This window comes from Oncorhynchus masou, chromosome 21, assembly GCF_036934945.1.
Source record: "Oncorhynchus masou masou isolate Uvic2021 chromosome 21, UVic_Omas_1.1, whole genome shotgun sequence".
NCBI classification, from domain to species: domain Eukaryota; kingdom Metazoa; phylum Chordata; class Actinopteri; order Salmoniformes; family Salmonidae; genus Oncorhynchus; species Oncorhynchus masou.
The window spans coordinates 5,431,728-5,445,117 of record NC_088232.1 but is presented as its reverse complement, the minus strand read 5'-3'; the positions used below and the strand labels follow the sequence as shown (position 1 = coordinate 5,445,117).

Here is a 13,390-nt window from a genome sequence, read left to right as displayed (position 1 = left end):
AGCGTCAGAATTTGTGGGTTCGATTACAGGCTCAAAATAGCCAGAAACAAATAACTTTCTTCTGAAACTCGTCAGTCTATTCTTGTTCTGAGAAATGAAGGCTATTTCTTGCGAGAAATTACCAAGAAACTGAAGATCTCATACAACGCTGTGTACTAGTCCCTTCACAGAACAGCGCAAACTGGCTCTTACCAGAATAGAAAGAGGAGTGGGAGGGCCCTAGTGCACAACTGAGCAAGAGGGCATGTACATTAGAGTATCTAGTTTGAGCAATAGATGCCTCACAAGTCATAAACTGGAAGCTTCATTAAATAGTACCCACAAAACACCAGTCTCAATGTCAACAGTGAAGAGGTGACTCCGGGATGCTGGCCTTCTAGGCAGAGTTCCTCTGTCCAGTGTCTGTGTTCTTTTACCCATCTTAATCTTTTCTTTTTATTGGCCATTCTGGGATGTGGCTTTTTCTTTGCAACTCTGCCTAGAAGGCCAGTATCCCGGAGTCGCCTCTTCACTGTTGATCCAACATATGTATTATGAACTTCTAGATTCCATTTGAAACCAACCAAAGCTTAAACTCCAGGCCTATATGTATTGTCTCTTTTTACTTTTACACTGGGTTGAATTGAAACAATAGCTGTTGATGACGTTCCAAATGCTATATAGGCCTAAATAGCATCATTGATGATATATGATTCATGAAGAAGGGTTACATTTCATTTTCTCTGTTTAACCTACCCTTCAGAATGACTTCCATAGCAACAGTGAATCTATTAAGTGGACGTTTCTCAACAACCATTCTAACGATAACGCGTTGGTAATGGTCAATGACGAATAGCTAAGCAGGGCTGGACTTGTAGATAGATCAACTCTCTAGTCTATTGTTTGTGTTTTCGTTAAGTGGATAATACGTTTTGTTTCAAAAGTATAAATACATTTTTTTATGTTTTGACTTTTTTCTAATCCAATGTATTTTCCACGTCACAATACATTGAAATAACGTTGATTTAACCAGTTCGTATCCAGTGGGTAGTGATGTGTAATGTAGTACTAGTTAGTTTGTTTGTAGTTCATTCTGTTGGTATTGGACGTAGCTGGGAACTGGGTGGACGTAGCTGGGAACTGAGTGAGATGAACTGAGGAAAGAATGAGTATGATGAGGCAAAGTAGATGATGGTTGGTGTGATGATGTCTGTAAAATGCTAAAGTGATAGTGACAAACTTTGTCCCTTTAGGTGTATTAGATAATCATAGTGCATTAATTCATGTTTATTTGACATGAGGGTGTGTGTAATATAATGTTGAACCTTTTCCAAAGTATTCTAAAATGAATTTGATCAAAGCGAGCGTACCAGATTTACAGAAATGGTCAAGTGTTACCATAGTGAGAAGTTATTCTACTTGTCGCGTATGGTTTTGTACAATAAAAATGATTCTAATGCCATTTTGTTGAAAACCTACATTGATTCTGCTGACTAACTTGGTTATTTTGTATCATTTGCAGACTGTTTGAACCTTTTTATATATATATAAAAGTAATAAACTCCAATAGCTCCATATGGCTAGGTTCTTGAATCAGTGTTAGTTACACTTCACTGTGGTTAACATTTTATAATATGTCATGTTTCTGTGTGTACAGCAAAGGGTTTCTTATATATACCTTTATATGCTCTAATGAACAATCTTTGTTTATAGTCTGCAGTCCATGAGAACCTGCTGATATCCAGTGTTACTGGCAGGAGAGACTGGACCTCTGAAGTGGCTGGTCACAAACCCTGGCCCCGGGCAGGAACATGGATCAGGAGCCGGTACTCTTCCTTTCCGAGTCAGAACCAGGACCCAACCATGGGGGACAGAGACTCCACCACCACACAGAACACAACCAGTGGACAGGTGGACTGAACAACCTCAGTCCTGGTGGTCATCAGAGAGATGAGGCTCCAGTCATGGATCCAGTCTGCAGCCCAGACTCTTCTCTTCACAGTATTAGTGCAGGGATGAAGCAGGGCCTGGGGCTGATAGAGATAGACCCTCCTGTTCCTATGATACAAACACTACAGTATCTATGATGAACAAAGCAAATCACCCTGTGCTTAAGCCTTCACAGAGAGTGGTGGGAGAGCCCCTGGTGGAAGTCTATCAGCAAATCGGTCTTCTCCTTCAGGGTCTCATCTAATGCCTGGTGACTGGGTTCATAGAAGGCCTGGGTCTAGCCTTCCTCAGCTGGCTCATGGTTACCCCACGAATACAGACAGGGTCACGATGGGTGTTCCCCACGAGAGGTACCTAGCCTATAACACAGTAGACAATCCTAACACCCAAACAATGACTAGAGGTCAAGGAGGGAGCTCAAAGACTAACCACCTGAGTGTGGTGGATCCTGCTTCTACCGCCTCTGGTGTCATTGCGTCACAAGGTGGGAAGTTGAGCATTAGGACTGACACAAACAAGCCTTACGCGTGGGAAGTGCTTCGCCTATGCAAACTATGTGAAGTCGCATCAAACCATTCACACCAATGAGAGGCCCTTCAAGTGCAAACTATGTTACAAGAGCTTCTCCTTCCTGAGTAACCTTATCAGACATAGGAGTGTCCACAATGGGGAGAAATCATAGCAGTGGATATCTGGGGACCATTCTTTAGCTAAAATATTATAGTTATCATGTGAAGTGTCTTGAGGTAAGAGGGTAATTAACCACATGCCCCTCATTAACTTGTCATTTGAAACAGGCTTGTGTAAATACCTATTTTCAGAGAGACTGTAATCCTAGGCTCGTTCAAAGATAGTGATTATGAATAGGATGGGTGATAAGCAGTATTTCAAAGAACAGCGCGCATAACTTTTTCAATTAACCACACCCTTTGCACTATGACGCCAACCCATAAGATCCTTTTACTTCAGTGTAAACGGAAGTGAACAGTGACCAAGAACATTTTCCACTAAAGCGTTTTTGTTGTTATTTAGACGTTTATTAACACCCTGGAACTTAAAATATGACTAATTTAACTGCATATCATTACATTAGTTACCTCAGGTAGTGTTTAATTCGCGTTGGAGACCGGACTTGGTTGATAGCTAGCAAGCGTTACCGAGAACGGCTATTAACAATGGCTAACGGTATGATTTTTCACACTCAAATAGCCTCCATTATGGAGATGCTAGCGAATGCAGCCGTAGCAGATATATGTAAACTCGTAGACGACGACTATGCAGTGTTTCGTTTGGAAATAACTCAAAGCCAGAAAGAAAACAGGGCTTTGCGGAGGAAACTACAGCTACTGGAACTGAAGGTGGCACGGGAGCGCGCAGAGAGGACAATGCGAGAGCGCGTCCTCGCCAGTCGTCCCAGTAGTGTCAAGATCCTCGACCGATACAGAGCGATGGCAAGAGGTACATTTAGCAGGCAGGGTGTTAATGTTAGATTTAATCTAGTCTTAGTCATTTTGACAAACATATTAAGTTAAAAAAAATTCGTTTGAGTAATGATTTAGTCGAGTTATTGTCAAAATGACGAAAACAGTGGGCCATTTTAGTCAATGAAATGCCCTTTCATTTTCGTCACATCACATTTGTATTGCCTCATTAACCTATAATAAACATAAATCACACACATACAGTGTACAATTAGGAACCCCTTCCAAATGTTTACTCTTAGAACAGCCTCATTTTGTTGGGGCATGGACTCAAGGTGTCAAGCATTCCCCTGGTAGGCTTCCCCATGTTTACTCCAATGCTTCCCACAGTTGTGTCAAGTTGGCTGGATGTTCATTGGGTGGTGGACCATTCTTGATACACATGGGAAACTGCTGAGCATTGCCTTATTTATTTTATAGCATACTGGGTGACTGCCATTCATATTCCTTTCACCCTGCTTAATGTAACTTCGATAGGTTTAGGTTACTACATGATACTCAAATTTTCCCTACACCCATCATGAGGTTGCTACAACCTTGCCTATGAATGAAAGTTTACAATGTTGAGGTCGAGAGAAACATTTGAGTAATCAAGGTGACAGACAGTGACACATTCAATACCACCTTGCACACTTGTCTGCATCTAGCTGATCTAGCCTGTAATCATTAATCCAACAGTTGCAAACGAGAGTTTCTATTGTACAAATTCAGCTATGTTTATCCCCGTTCTGTTTGCTTCTATTGAAGAAACGTTTTTCAACGGAATCGGCGGAAGGAATAGACCCCTGATCACACGCAAACACAGTTCACTTTCATTGCAGCTGCATACAAACAGCATGATCACTGCTCGTTAATTCCTTGCAGGCTTTAGTGTACAATACATCAGCTGTCTGTGACCCAGGCTGTACACACAGCCTACTTTGTTGTCAACATAGCTACTAGAACTAACGTGTTAAACACGCTACAATCATGCAGTACAGTTAGCAAAAAATTTAGTAGTTACACTGGTGGGCCTCGTGGCATTAAATTAAAACCAAAAGCTTACCTTGACTTGGGAATATTAGTGTTGGCTAGGCATAGCCAGCTAGCTAACATGGCATCCCTTGCTGTTTGAGCTGGGTGTTTGAGTAGTCTAAACTAGCTAGCTGCATTCACTAGCTCAGTGAAAATGTGGAAAAAAAATACAAAATATCTCTCGCTTTCTTGCTTCTCCTTCATTTTTGAAGAAATGTATTTGTTCAAAACTGTCCAACTATTGTCTTTCTCTCTTTGTGTCAACTGCTCAACACATTTTATGCACTGCCGTGCTAGCTAGCTGTAGCTTATGCTTTCAGTACTAGATTCATTCTCTGATCCTTTGATTGGGTGGACATGCCAGTTCATGCTGCAAGAGCTCTGATAGGTAGGAGAATGTCCTCTGAACGTTTTCATAATTACTGTGAAAATCTATGGAAAGGGGGTGAGAACCATGAGCTTTCTAGGTTTTGTATTGAAGAGGAGGACGGAAACTAGCTGTCCTCTGGCTACACCATGGTGCTACCTTTGAGTGCTGTTGAGGCTACTGTAGACCTTCATTGCAAAACAGTGTTTTATAATCAATTATTTGGTAAGATGTGAATATATTGAGTATAGTTTTATCTTAAAAGGTTAACTTTCTTCAGGTTTTAATTTTTTTTAAAAATTAAATTCACTGTGGAGTATGACCCTCCCCTTCCTCCTGATGAGCCTCCACTGATCAGATGAAAACATGACTGGTTGTGTTTATACCACAATAAAATGTAATACATTTTAAAAGTTAAATAACAGATCTTTACGACTACGCCCACAGAGATCCTATTGAATTAACAGAGATTGTATATTTAAATCTATGACTAAGCTCGTCCATACCGGGAATAAATTAAATCTACTTTCAACCCTGCTTATATAAGAATTATCTGGCCATGTAAATTCCTAATTCAGGCTACATAGATAATACACAGAGCAGTGTTTCGCCCCAGTGATGTAGTAGAGTCACTAAACCTTGATTCCGCTGTGCTCGAGTCACGAGTTGCTGTGGCTGAAGTCGGACCAGGACTCGGGCACTGGGACTCGAAGTGCTCAAGTCTGAGCCACATGAACTCAAAATAAAGTTATTTACCCAGTCAAATATAGCGTAGTGGCAATAGGAATTTAGCAACAAATGTCTTCTAATCAGCCAATCCCATTCCAGGCACCACTTACCTGCTTCTCTCCATCTGCTCTTAATGCTCATCTTTTCCTCCATTTTTAAAAATTGAATTTAGCTGTGATGCAGTCACAGTTGTATGTTGTTACATTTGTACATTTGATACATTGGAGCAGCTCAGAAAGTGAGCCATGTTGATACATTGTATATCATTTCATCCTTGGTATAACCAGTGCATAGGCCAGTCTGGGTAGGCTTTGCAAGTGTTGTGTCACACAGCAGTGCCAGAGAAGAAAAACAGCTTTGCGACAGGCATGTGTGCAGCTTTACAGCAAATTACAAATTCAGCTATGTTTATCCCCGTTCTGTTTGCTTCTATTGAAGAAACGTTTTTCAACGGAATCGGCGGAAGGAATAGACCCCTGATCACACGCAAACACAGTTCACTTTCATTGCAGCTGCATACAAACAGCATGATCACTGCTCGTTAATTCCTTGCAGGCTTTAGTGTACAATACATCAGCTGTCTGTGACCCAGGCTGTACACACAGCCTACTTTGTTGTCAACATAGCTACTAGAACTAACGTGTTAAACACGCTACAATCATGCAGTACAGTTAGCAAAAAGTTTAGTAGTTACACTGGCGGGCCTCGTGGCATTAAATTAAAACCAAAAGCTTACCTTGACTTGGGAATATTAGTGTTGGCTAGGCATAGCCAGCTAGCTAACATGGCATCCCTTGCTGTTTGAGCTGGGTGTTTGAGTAGACTAAACTAGCTAGCTGCATTCACTAGCTCAGTGAAAATGTGGAAAAAAAAATACAAAATATCTCTCGCTTTCTTGCTTCTCCTTCATTTTTGAAGAAATGTATTTGTTCAAAACTGTCCAACTATTGTCTTTCTCTCTTTGTGTCAACTGCTCAACACATTTTATGCACTGCCGTGCTAGCTAGCTGTAGCTTATGCTTATTTACCCAGTCAAATATAGCGTAGTGGCAATAGGAATTTAGCAACAAATGTCTTCTAATCAGCCAATCCCATTCCAGGCACCACTTACCTGCTTCTCTCCATCTGCTCTTAATGCTCATCTTTTCCTCCATTTTTAAAAATTGAATTTAGCTGTGATGCAGTCACAGTTGTATGTTGTTACATTTGTACATTTGATACATTGGAGCAGCTCAGAAAGTGAGCCATGTTGATACATTGTATATCATTTCATCCTTGGTATAACCAGTGCATAGGCCAGTCTGGGTAGGCTTTGCAAGTGTTGTGTCACACAGCAGTGCCAGAGAAGAAAAACAGCTTTGCGACAGGCATGTGTGCAGCTTTACAGCAAACTGTAAAAATCCAATATGTATTGAGTAGAAGTGTGAATATCAGTGACGTTTTTTGTGTGTAGCACGTGCGTAACGTTTAGAAATCGGGAACAAGCATTGGAGGGGATGGGGCGAACAGGACTCTAGGCCACTGAATTTTTCTGCCGTGGTATTGCGATACTTGGCCTCTTATCATTTGTAAAATGTGCCAACACTACAGTCTATAGGGATGATGTCAGTGACCTGGAAACCTCTCCCTTGACGTCAGCAAGACAAAGGACCAAAACGCTCCCATTCTCATTGACAGGGCTGTAGTGGAGTTTCAAGTTCTTCGGTGTCCACATCACTAAGGAATTATCATGGTCCACAAACACCAACCCAGTTGTGAAGATGGCACGACAATGCCTCTTCTCTCCCAGGAGACTGAAAAGATTTGGCACGGGCCCTCAGATCCTCAAAGTTCTACAGCTGCGCTATTGGCAACTGCTTGGCATCTGGCACAGAGAGGCCCAACTCGGAGGAAAATCTGTCTGTCTCCCTCCGTTTGATCATTTTCGCCCACCAAGCAATGAGTTTTTGCAGGGAAGTCAATGATTGTGTTGAATTTTGCAACAAAAAAAATGTTCTGCCTTATTTGCTACGTGAGTTTTGTTTGGTCGAATAGAAGCTTCGTAATGCTTAAGGCGTTACGAGTGTAAGTACGACGTGACATCCCGGCAACTTTGGGGGGGGGGGGGGGGGAAATATTTTGTATCGTATTTGCTTCAAGATGGCTATTATAAATGTAATGAGGCTAGTTGTGTAGCTTCTCTCTCCATTGAATACTGGCGGTTGACGTCAACAACCCTCATCGAACATTCAAAAAATAATTACAATAATGAGACGTATCCACCAATCCAAAGAAAGGATAGTTGGGAGCAAGACAGCCCTCCTTGCGGCTTTGTGGACAACAACTCCCATTGTTAGGACGGAGAGATGTGTATCTTGTCAGTATATCGTAATCGTTGTCTCTCTCCCCTGTGATCCGGAAACCGATAAGTGGTCGAGGAGCGTGTCAATCACTGACGTATAATAAGAACTGGAGACTGTATCTAAAATGTCTGACCGTAGTTTTCCCGGTTTATACAGACTAACATCACATGCGCACTAGCACATAGGGAGCAGCGACGACGTCATCCCAAAACATGGCAGACATTGGGTGAATATAAAATGTTAATATCTTTGGCTATGAGTGATTATATATTTTAAATATAATTCAATTGGTGTTTTGTGCACAAAGGTGAGGACTAAAGTGTTTTAGGAATTGTCTAATCGCACTTCTCTATGTGATTGCCTATAGAAATTGCCGTTATCTGCCACACCCCCTTTGAAACAGCTATTGTATTTTCAGAGGAGAAAAGCATGCACACATTTAACAACGATATGCTACTTAACCTTTTATATATAAAATGTCTTTCACAGTTAACTTAAATTGTTTTGTTTTTTATCACATTACACATTTATTTTGGGATCCACCTGTAAACCTCATTTGCCTGATTGAAATTACGGAGAAAAGGCCATTGTCTCCGTCCAGTAGTGGAACGAGATTGCGTGAAGATGATGTACGGCGTAGTAAAATACGTCACAATGTGAGTGCGGATTCACAGCTCAGGGCATTTCGCCCGGTTCCCCTCTGCTCATGTGTCCCCTCTGCGCACATGTGTTCAAATGTGTTAACCAGAATTGGGTCTTGGTCAGTTTTTGGATAATATGTAATAAGTCCCCTGATTACTTAGCTATCTTGCACAAAGACACAATGATATTATAACCAGATTCTTCATGTACTGCATTTCCTAATATTTACTCAATGAAAACAATGTGATGCATGGAACATAATACATCGATCACTAAATAGTATATCAAGAAGTTATGAGAAATGTTAACTTACATCCTTGCCAATTGTAGACATTGTCAATAAATATATTGTTGAGCATTGACAGTAGCTAAACTAACCACCTCTTTCCCCCCAATCACTTTCTCAGGTGAAGGACATCTCACTGGAGGCCACAGGAGCTTTGTGAAGCCAGTGGGACACAATACATGGAGAGATGACCAACCAATCACTGTTGATGAGGGGAGTGGAACCTCAACCCAGCACGTTATCGTGATAGAGGTTAGAGCACATTCCCTACGACATTGTTATCCAATTCAACTCATGTACCGGTAATAAACTCCTCTCTTCATGTGTCAGTCTGAAGATGCAGAGGCGGCAGGTCCTGGGGTCAAGCTGGAGGGGTCTGAAGGAGAGGAGGAACCATGGCACAGCAGAGACATCCAGACTGGAGCAGCATCTGGTGCGCCCCATGTAGCCACGGAGGACCCCACCTCCCCTGCCCAGCCCAGGATCCGACACTGCATCACGGAGGTCAGTGGAATGCCGAACTTCGCCCTCAAGTCAGAGACCAACACCAAGACATTAACTGAAACACACAGGCTATTACACACAGGAACTGACCACAGATCAGACCCAGAGAGACTGGGGCCACTCAGCTGTCCTCCTGCTCCCGGTTCCGAATACTTACCATTATTTCACCAGAGCCAGAAGACGGTTCATTCCCGTGGAGAGGGTGACGCGTTAGACACTGGTGTTAATGATCCGTCTTGTTCTTACTCTACAGAGATGGACTCTGGCAACATGCCTTTGTGTTTAGAGACACAGAATAATCTGTCTAGAGGGGACTGGAACCGGTACACTAGTAGTGTATACTCTGAAGGGTGCCTAGATAAGAAAGAGGAGGTTATAGTCATTGATGAAGTGACTGTGAAAATGGAGGGTGACATTTCTCTCACATGGAATGCAGATAGTCACCTAGGTGACGGACACTCACAAGGCAGAGACTTCTTAGATTACAGGGAAAGTCTAGAGACAAATCCAAATGTCGCGACCCACTCCCCTTTACACACACTCAAGGATCGGGACCCAGTGTCCACATCAATGGGGCCTTCCGATTCACACAGCCTTTTCGATCAGGTATTGAACTCAAACGACAGCGCTAGAGCCCAGGCTCGGGAAGGGGGAGCAACATCAGACAGTAGTAAAGAGAAACGGTTCCTCTGCATGTTCTGTAACAAAGGCTTCAGCTGCCTCCAGAAGGTGGAGATTCATCAGAGGTTCCACACAGGGGTGAAACCCTTCAGCTGTAACCAGTGTCACATGTGCTTCGCCCAGGCTGGTGACCTGAAGAGGCACCAGAGGGTCCACACAGGGGAGAAACCCTACAGCTGCCCCCAGTGTGAGAAGAGGTTCTCCCGTCTGGACAAACTGAAGATGCACCTGAAAGTCCACACGGGAGAGAGGCCGTTCGCCTGTACACACTGCAGGAAGAGGTTCTCAGAGAGGAGCTACCTCAAGATACACCAGCAGAAAAAACATTCCACTCTATAACATATTAAGTATTCATTCCACTCGATAGCTTCTGAGGTTTAGATCAAATCTTGAATTAAAGAGAAATATTAATGTGCATTGTCAGCAGAAAAGATCCACTGATGAATTTTGAATAACGAGAGTAACAGATTTCATTGTTGAATATTCCTTGGTAGAATATTGCATCCAGACATTGTGTGATATATAAGGCATATAAGCCTAAAAAGTCTGATACTTATTGTGTTTGTACTGTGTAGGATATATGTTCACAAATGCCTATTTGATTACTTCCATTAAACTATTTAATTTTTTTAAATTCTTGCATATTTTTAGTTGAGATGTGTATGTGTGGTTTTCATATGGTGTATTTAACACTTGTTTATGTTTAATAAACACAAAATGGGACTTTTCACTCTAACTTTCATTGAATCTGTCTTTAGTATACATCACATCTGATCTCACCCTATTCTACATACACCCAAGAGCACTTTATAACCAATATACACTAAATATACCTACACATACCCACACACTAACAAACATCTACTGTACACGTCATTATAGTTTAGTCAGGTTTGTCTGATGATGACTTTTGACTATTATTACCCACATCATATTTATGTCCACCATGATGAGTTTAACAGTGAAGTCATTCTATAACTACAGTATAGGACTCAAATGTAGTAGAGATGGAGAAACACATTTTAAAAGTGTGTTTATTATCTGTGTGTATACTTGAAGGAGTGTATGTCTGTGTAATCTGTATTACAACTCTCTTCCAGGAGGAGGAGGGTCCAGAGGTGCTGCTGGTGAAGGAGGATGGGTGTGAGGAGGGTCTGGGGAACCCTGAGGGGACCATGGTCATGGAGGACAACCAGACTACACCTCCTCCTGAACCCACAGAGGAACCAGCTGAGCAGCACAGGACCACACACAGTCTCACTAAGGTGAGCCTACTGTGAACTACTGTCTGAATGGTATTAGGTCAGGGCCTGTATCCACAAAGCTTCTGAGTAGGAGTGCTGATCAACACAACTTATGTTTACATAGAAAAACACACATTATAATGGATGAACTTCACCAGGTACTTGACTCAAAAATCTCCACATGTAGAAAGTTCTCTGTCATGTTTGTAAAGTCTATTTTCGAACCGCTTCCTGCAGGTGGTTGGCTGGAGGCTAACAGAGGAGACTGGGAGGCCATCTTGGATTCCCAGACCAGTGAAGCCAAGGGCCTGGGGGACGGCATCACTGAGCAGGCCAGGACCAGAGGTGACATAGTGGAGGTCAGTGGGTGGGGCAGCATCCTCAACTCTGGGCTGGGGAACAACACTGTTAACCACAACCAGAAACACAGTTGATTACAAAACAACAACCAAACTTAGTGTCCATGACAACAGACTGGCTGACACCAGAGTGAGGCATAGGTTTGGTCGATGGAGAAGTGTCTTATTTGGTGGGAGAGAACAGTCACAGACTAGAATAGCGATGCTCCGTCCTGCTCCTATTGTTGTGATTCAGAGAGACTGATGGCGCCTCAGGTTAACCCCCTAACAGGTGCTGCCTTCAGCCTGCCTTCTATAGGATCTATCAACTGGAACATGGATCCTGAGACAACACAGACACTCCCTGGCCTTCATCCTCCTCACACTCTCCTAATGTTAAACCAGACCTCAGACAATGCCAGTGCCTCATCACTAAATAGCTACACAAGCCCATTGACAAATGACAGTAGTAGTAACGCAATCAGAAGATCCTGTGGCAAAGAGAAGTGCTTCCTGTGTTTGTTCTGTGGGAAAACCTTCAGTTTCCCCAAACAGCTGGAGATCCACTAAAGGATGCACACAGGGGAGAAAGAATTTGGCGGCCCCCTGTGTGAGAACAGGCTCTCCAACCAGTAGTACTGCTCAATTAACAGAAATGTAGATTATCTTTCCAATTTTAAACAACTAATTGACTGATGTTGGTTCAATTATTTAAATTCCATTCGTTTTTTTCTGTGACCGCAATGCAGCAGTGTCTCTAGAGAAGTCAGATCAAGCCCAAATTGTGCAATGTAGTAGAGAGTAGTAGTTTCCAACAGGACAATATTTTCTGTAGTTTAGCACAGAAAACGTGGTAATTAACTACAATGACCATAATCCATTGCATGCCTACTTGTCCGGTCTGAGATAGAGAGACCAAAGAAGGCGCGACGAGAGGGGTAGAGAGCAGTTGCTTTACCTGAAAATACATGATCTAAGATTGATATTTGGTATTCAGTCATAAAAGTATGTCTTATTTACTTTGAAGAACTAAGAACAAAATTAAGATTGTGATTTTTTTCACCAGCACCGCCTGAAGGGGCGGGGCACCACAGAGTCCACTCAGGCGGAAAACCCTACAGCTGCCAACAGTGGGAGAAGAGGATCTCTCGCCAGGACCAGCTGAAGATGCACCTGAAGGTCCACATGGGAGAGGGGAGCTACCTCAGGATACACCAGCAGAAAATGCACAAGACCCATGTATAGAGTATTTGACATGTAATGTAGTACTAGTTAGTTTGTAGTTAATTCTGTTGGTTTTGGATGTAGTGGGGAACTGGATGAGGTGAACTGAGGAAAGAATGAGTATGATGAGACAGTCGATATGGTTGGTGTGATGGTGTCTGTAAAAAAAATGCTTCACTGATGAAGAGTTGACAACCTGTCACGTTTGATGCTGATGTTTTATAATGAGGAAATGATCGTGCCTTATTTCATGTTTACGTGACAGGAAGTTAAGAATAAGAAAGATTGAGATAAGAACATAAAGATGAGTGTAATGTAGAACCTTTTCCAAAGTATTCTAAATTGTATTTTATCAAAGCAAGGGTATTTTTTATAATAAACTCCAATGGCTCCATATTGTTGGGTAATTGAATCACAGTCATAGAGATAGAGAAGTTAGAATCAGGACCGAACTACGAGGGACAGAGACTCCACCACCACACAGAACACAACCAGTGGACAGGTGGACTGAACAACCTCAGTCCTGGTGGTCATCAGAGAGACAGAGGCTCCAGTCTGCAGCCCAGACTCTTCTCTTCACAGTATCAGTGCAGGGATGGAGCAGGGCCT

At 42.4% G+C, this 13,390-nt stretch overlaps 1 protein-coding gene across 2 annotated transcripts; it reads left to right on the top strand.

Moving 5' to 3' along the window:
• The first annotated feature begins 2,870 nt into the window (after nt 1-2,870).
• On the top strand, nt 2,871-13,175 carry LOC135507613 (zinc finger protein 329-like). Of its 2 annotated transcripts, XM_064927166.1 has the most exons (6): nt 2,872-3,387; nt 8,912-9,042; nt 9,121-9,294; nt 11,076-11,240; nt 11,457-11,578; nt 12,624-13,175. In XM_064927166.1, the coding sequence occupies exons 1-5, from the start codon at nt 3,105-3,107 to the stop codon at nt 11,571-11,573; spliced, it is 870 nt and encodes a 289-aa protein (XP_064783238.1). In that variant the 5' UTR covers nt 2,872-3,104; the 3' UTR covers nt 11,574-11,578; nt 12,624-13,175. The 2 variants fall into 2 exon arrangements, with proteins under 2 accessions (XP_064783237.1, XP_064783238.1); XM_064927165.1 differs by lacking the exons at nt 11,076-11,240; nt 11,457-11,578; nt 12,624-13,175 and having other exon boundaries at nt 2,871-3,387; nt 9,121-10,705.
• Nucleotides 13,176-13,390: the final 215 nt, after the last annotated feature.

Bases quoted from the DNA above. Each gene is read 5' to 3' on its own strand.
- LOC135507613 (XM_064927165.1), top strand. From the start codon at position 3,105: ATGGCTAACGGTATGATTTTTCACACTCAAATAGCCTCCATTATGGAG. The intron at 3,388-8,911 runs GTACATTTAGCA...TCACTTTCTCAG, and splicing joins ATACAGAGCGATGGCAAGAG to GTGAAGGACATCTCACTGGA. The intron at 9,043-9,120 runs GTTAGAGCACAT...TTCATGTGTCAG, and splicing joins AGCACGTTATCGTGATAGAG to TCTGAAGATGCAGAGGCGGC.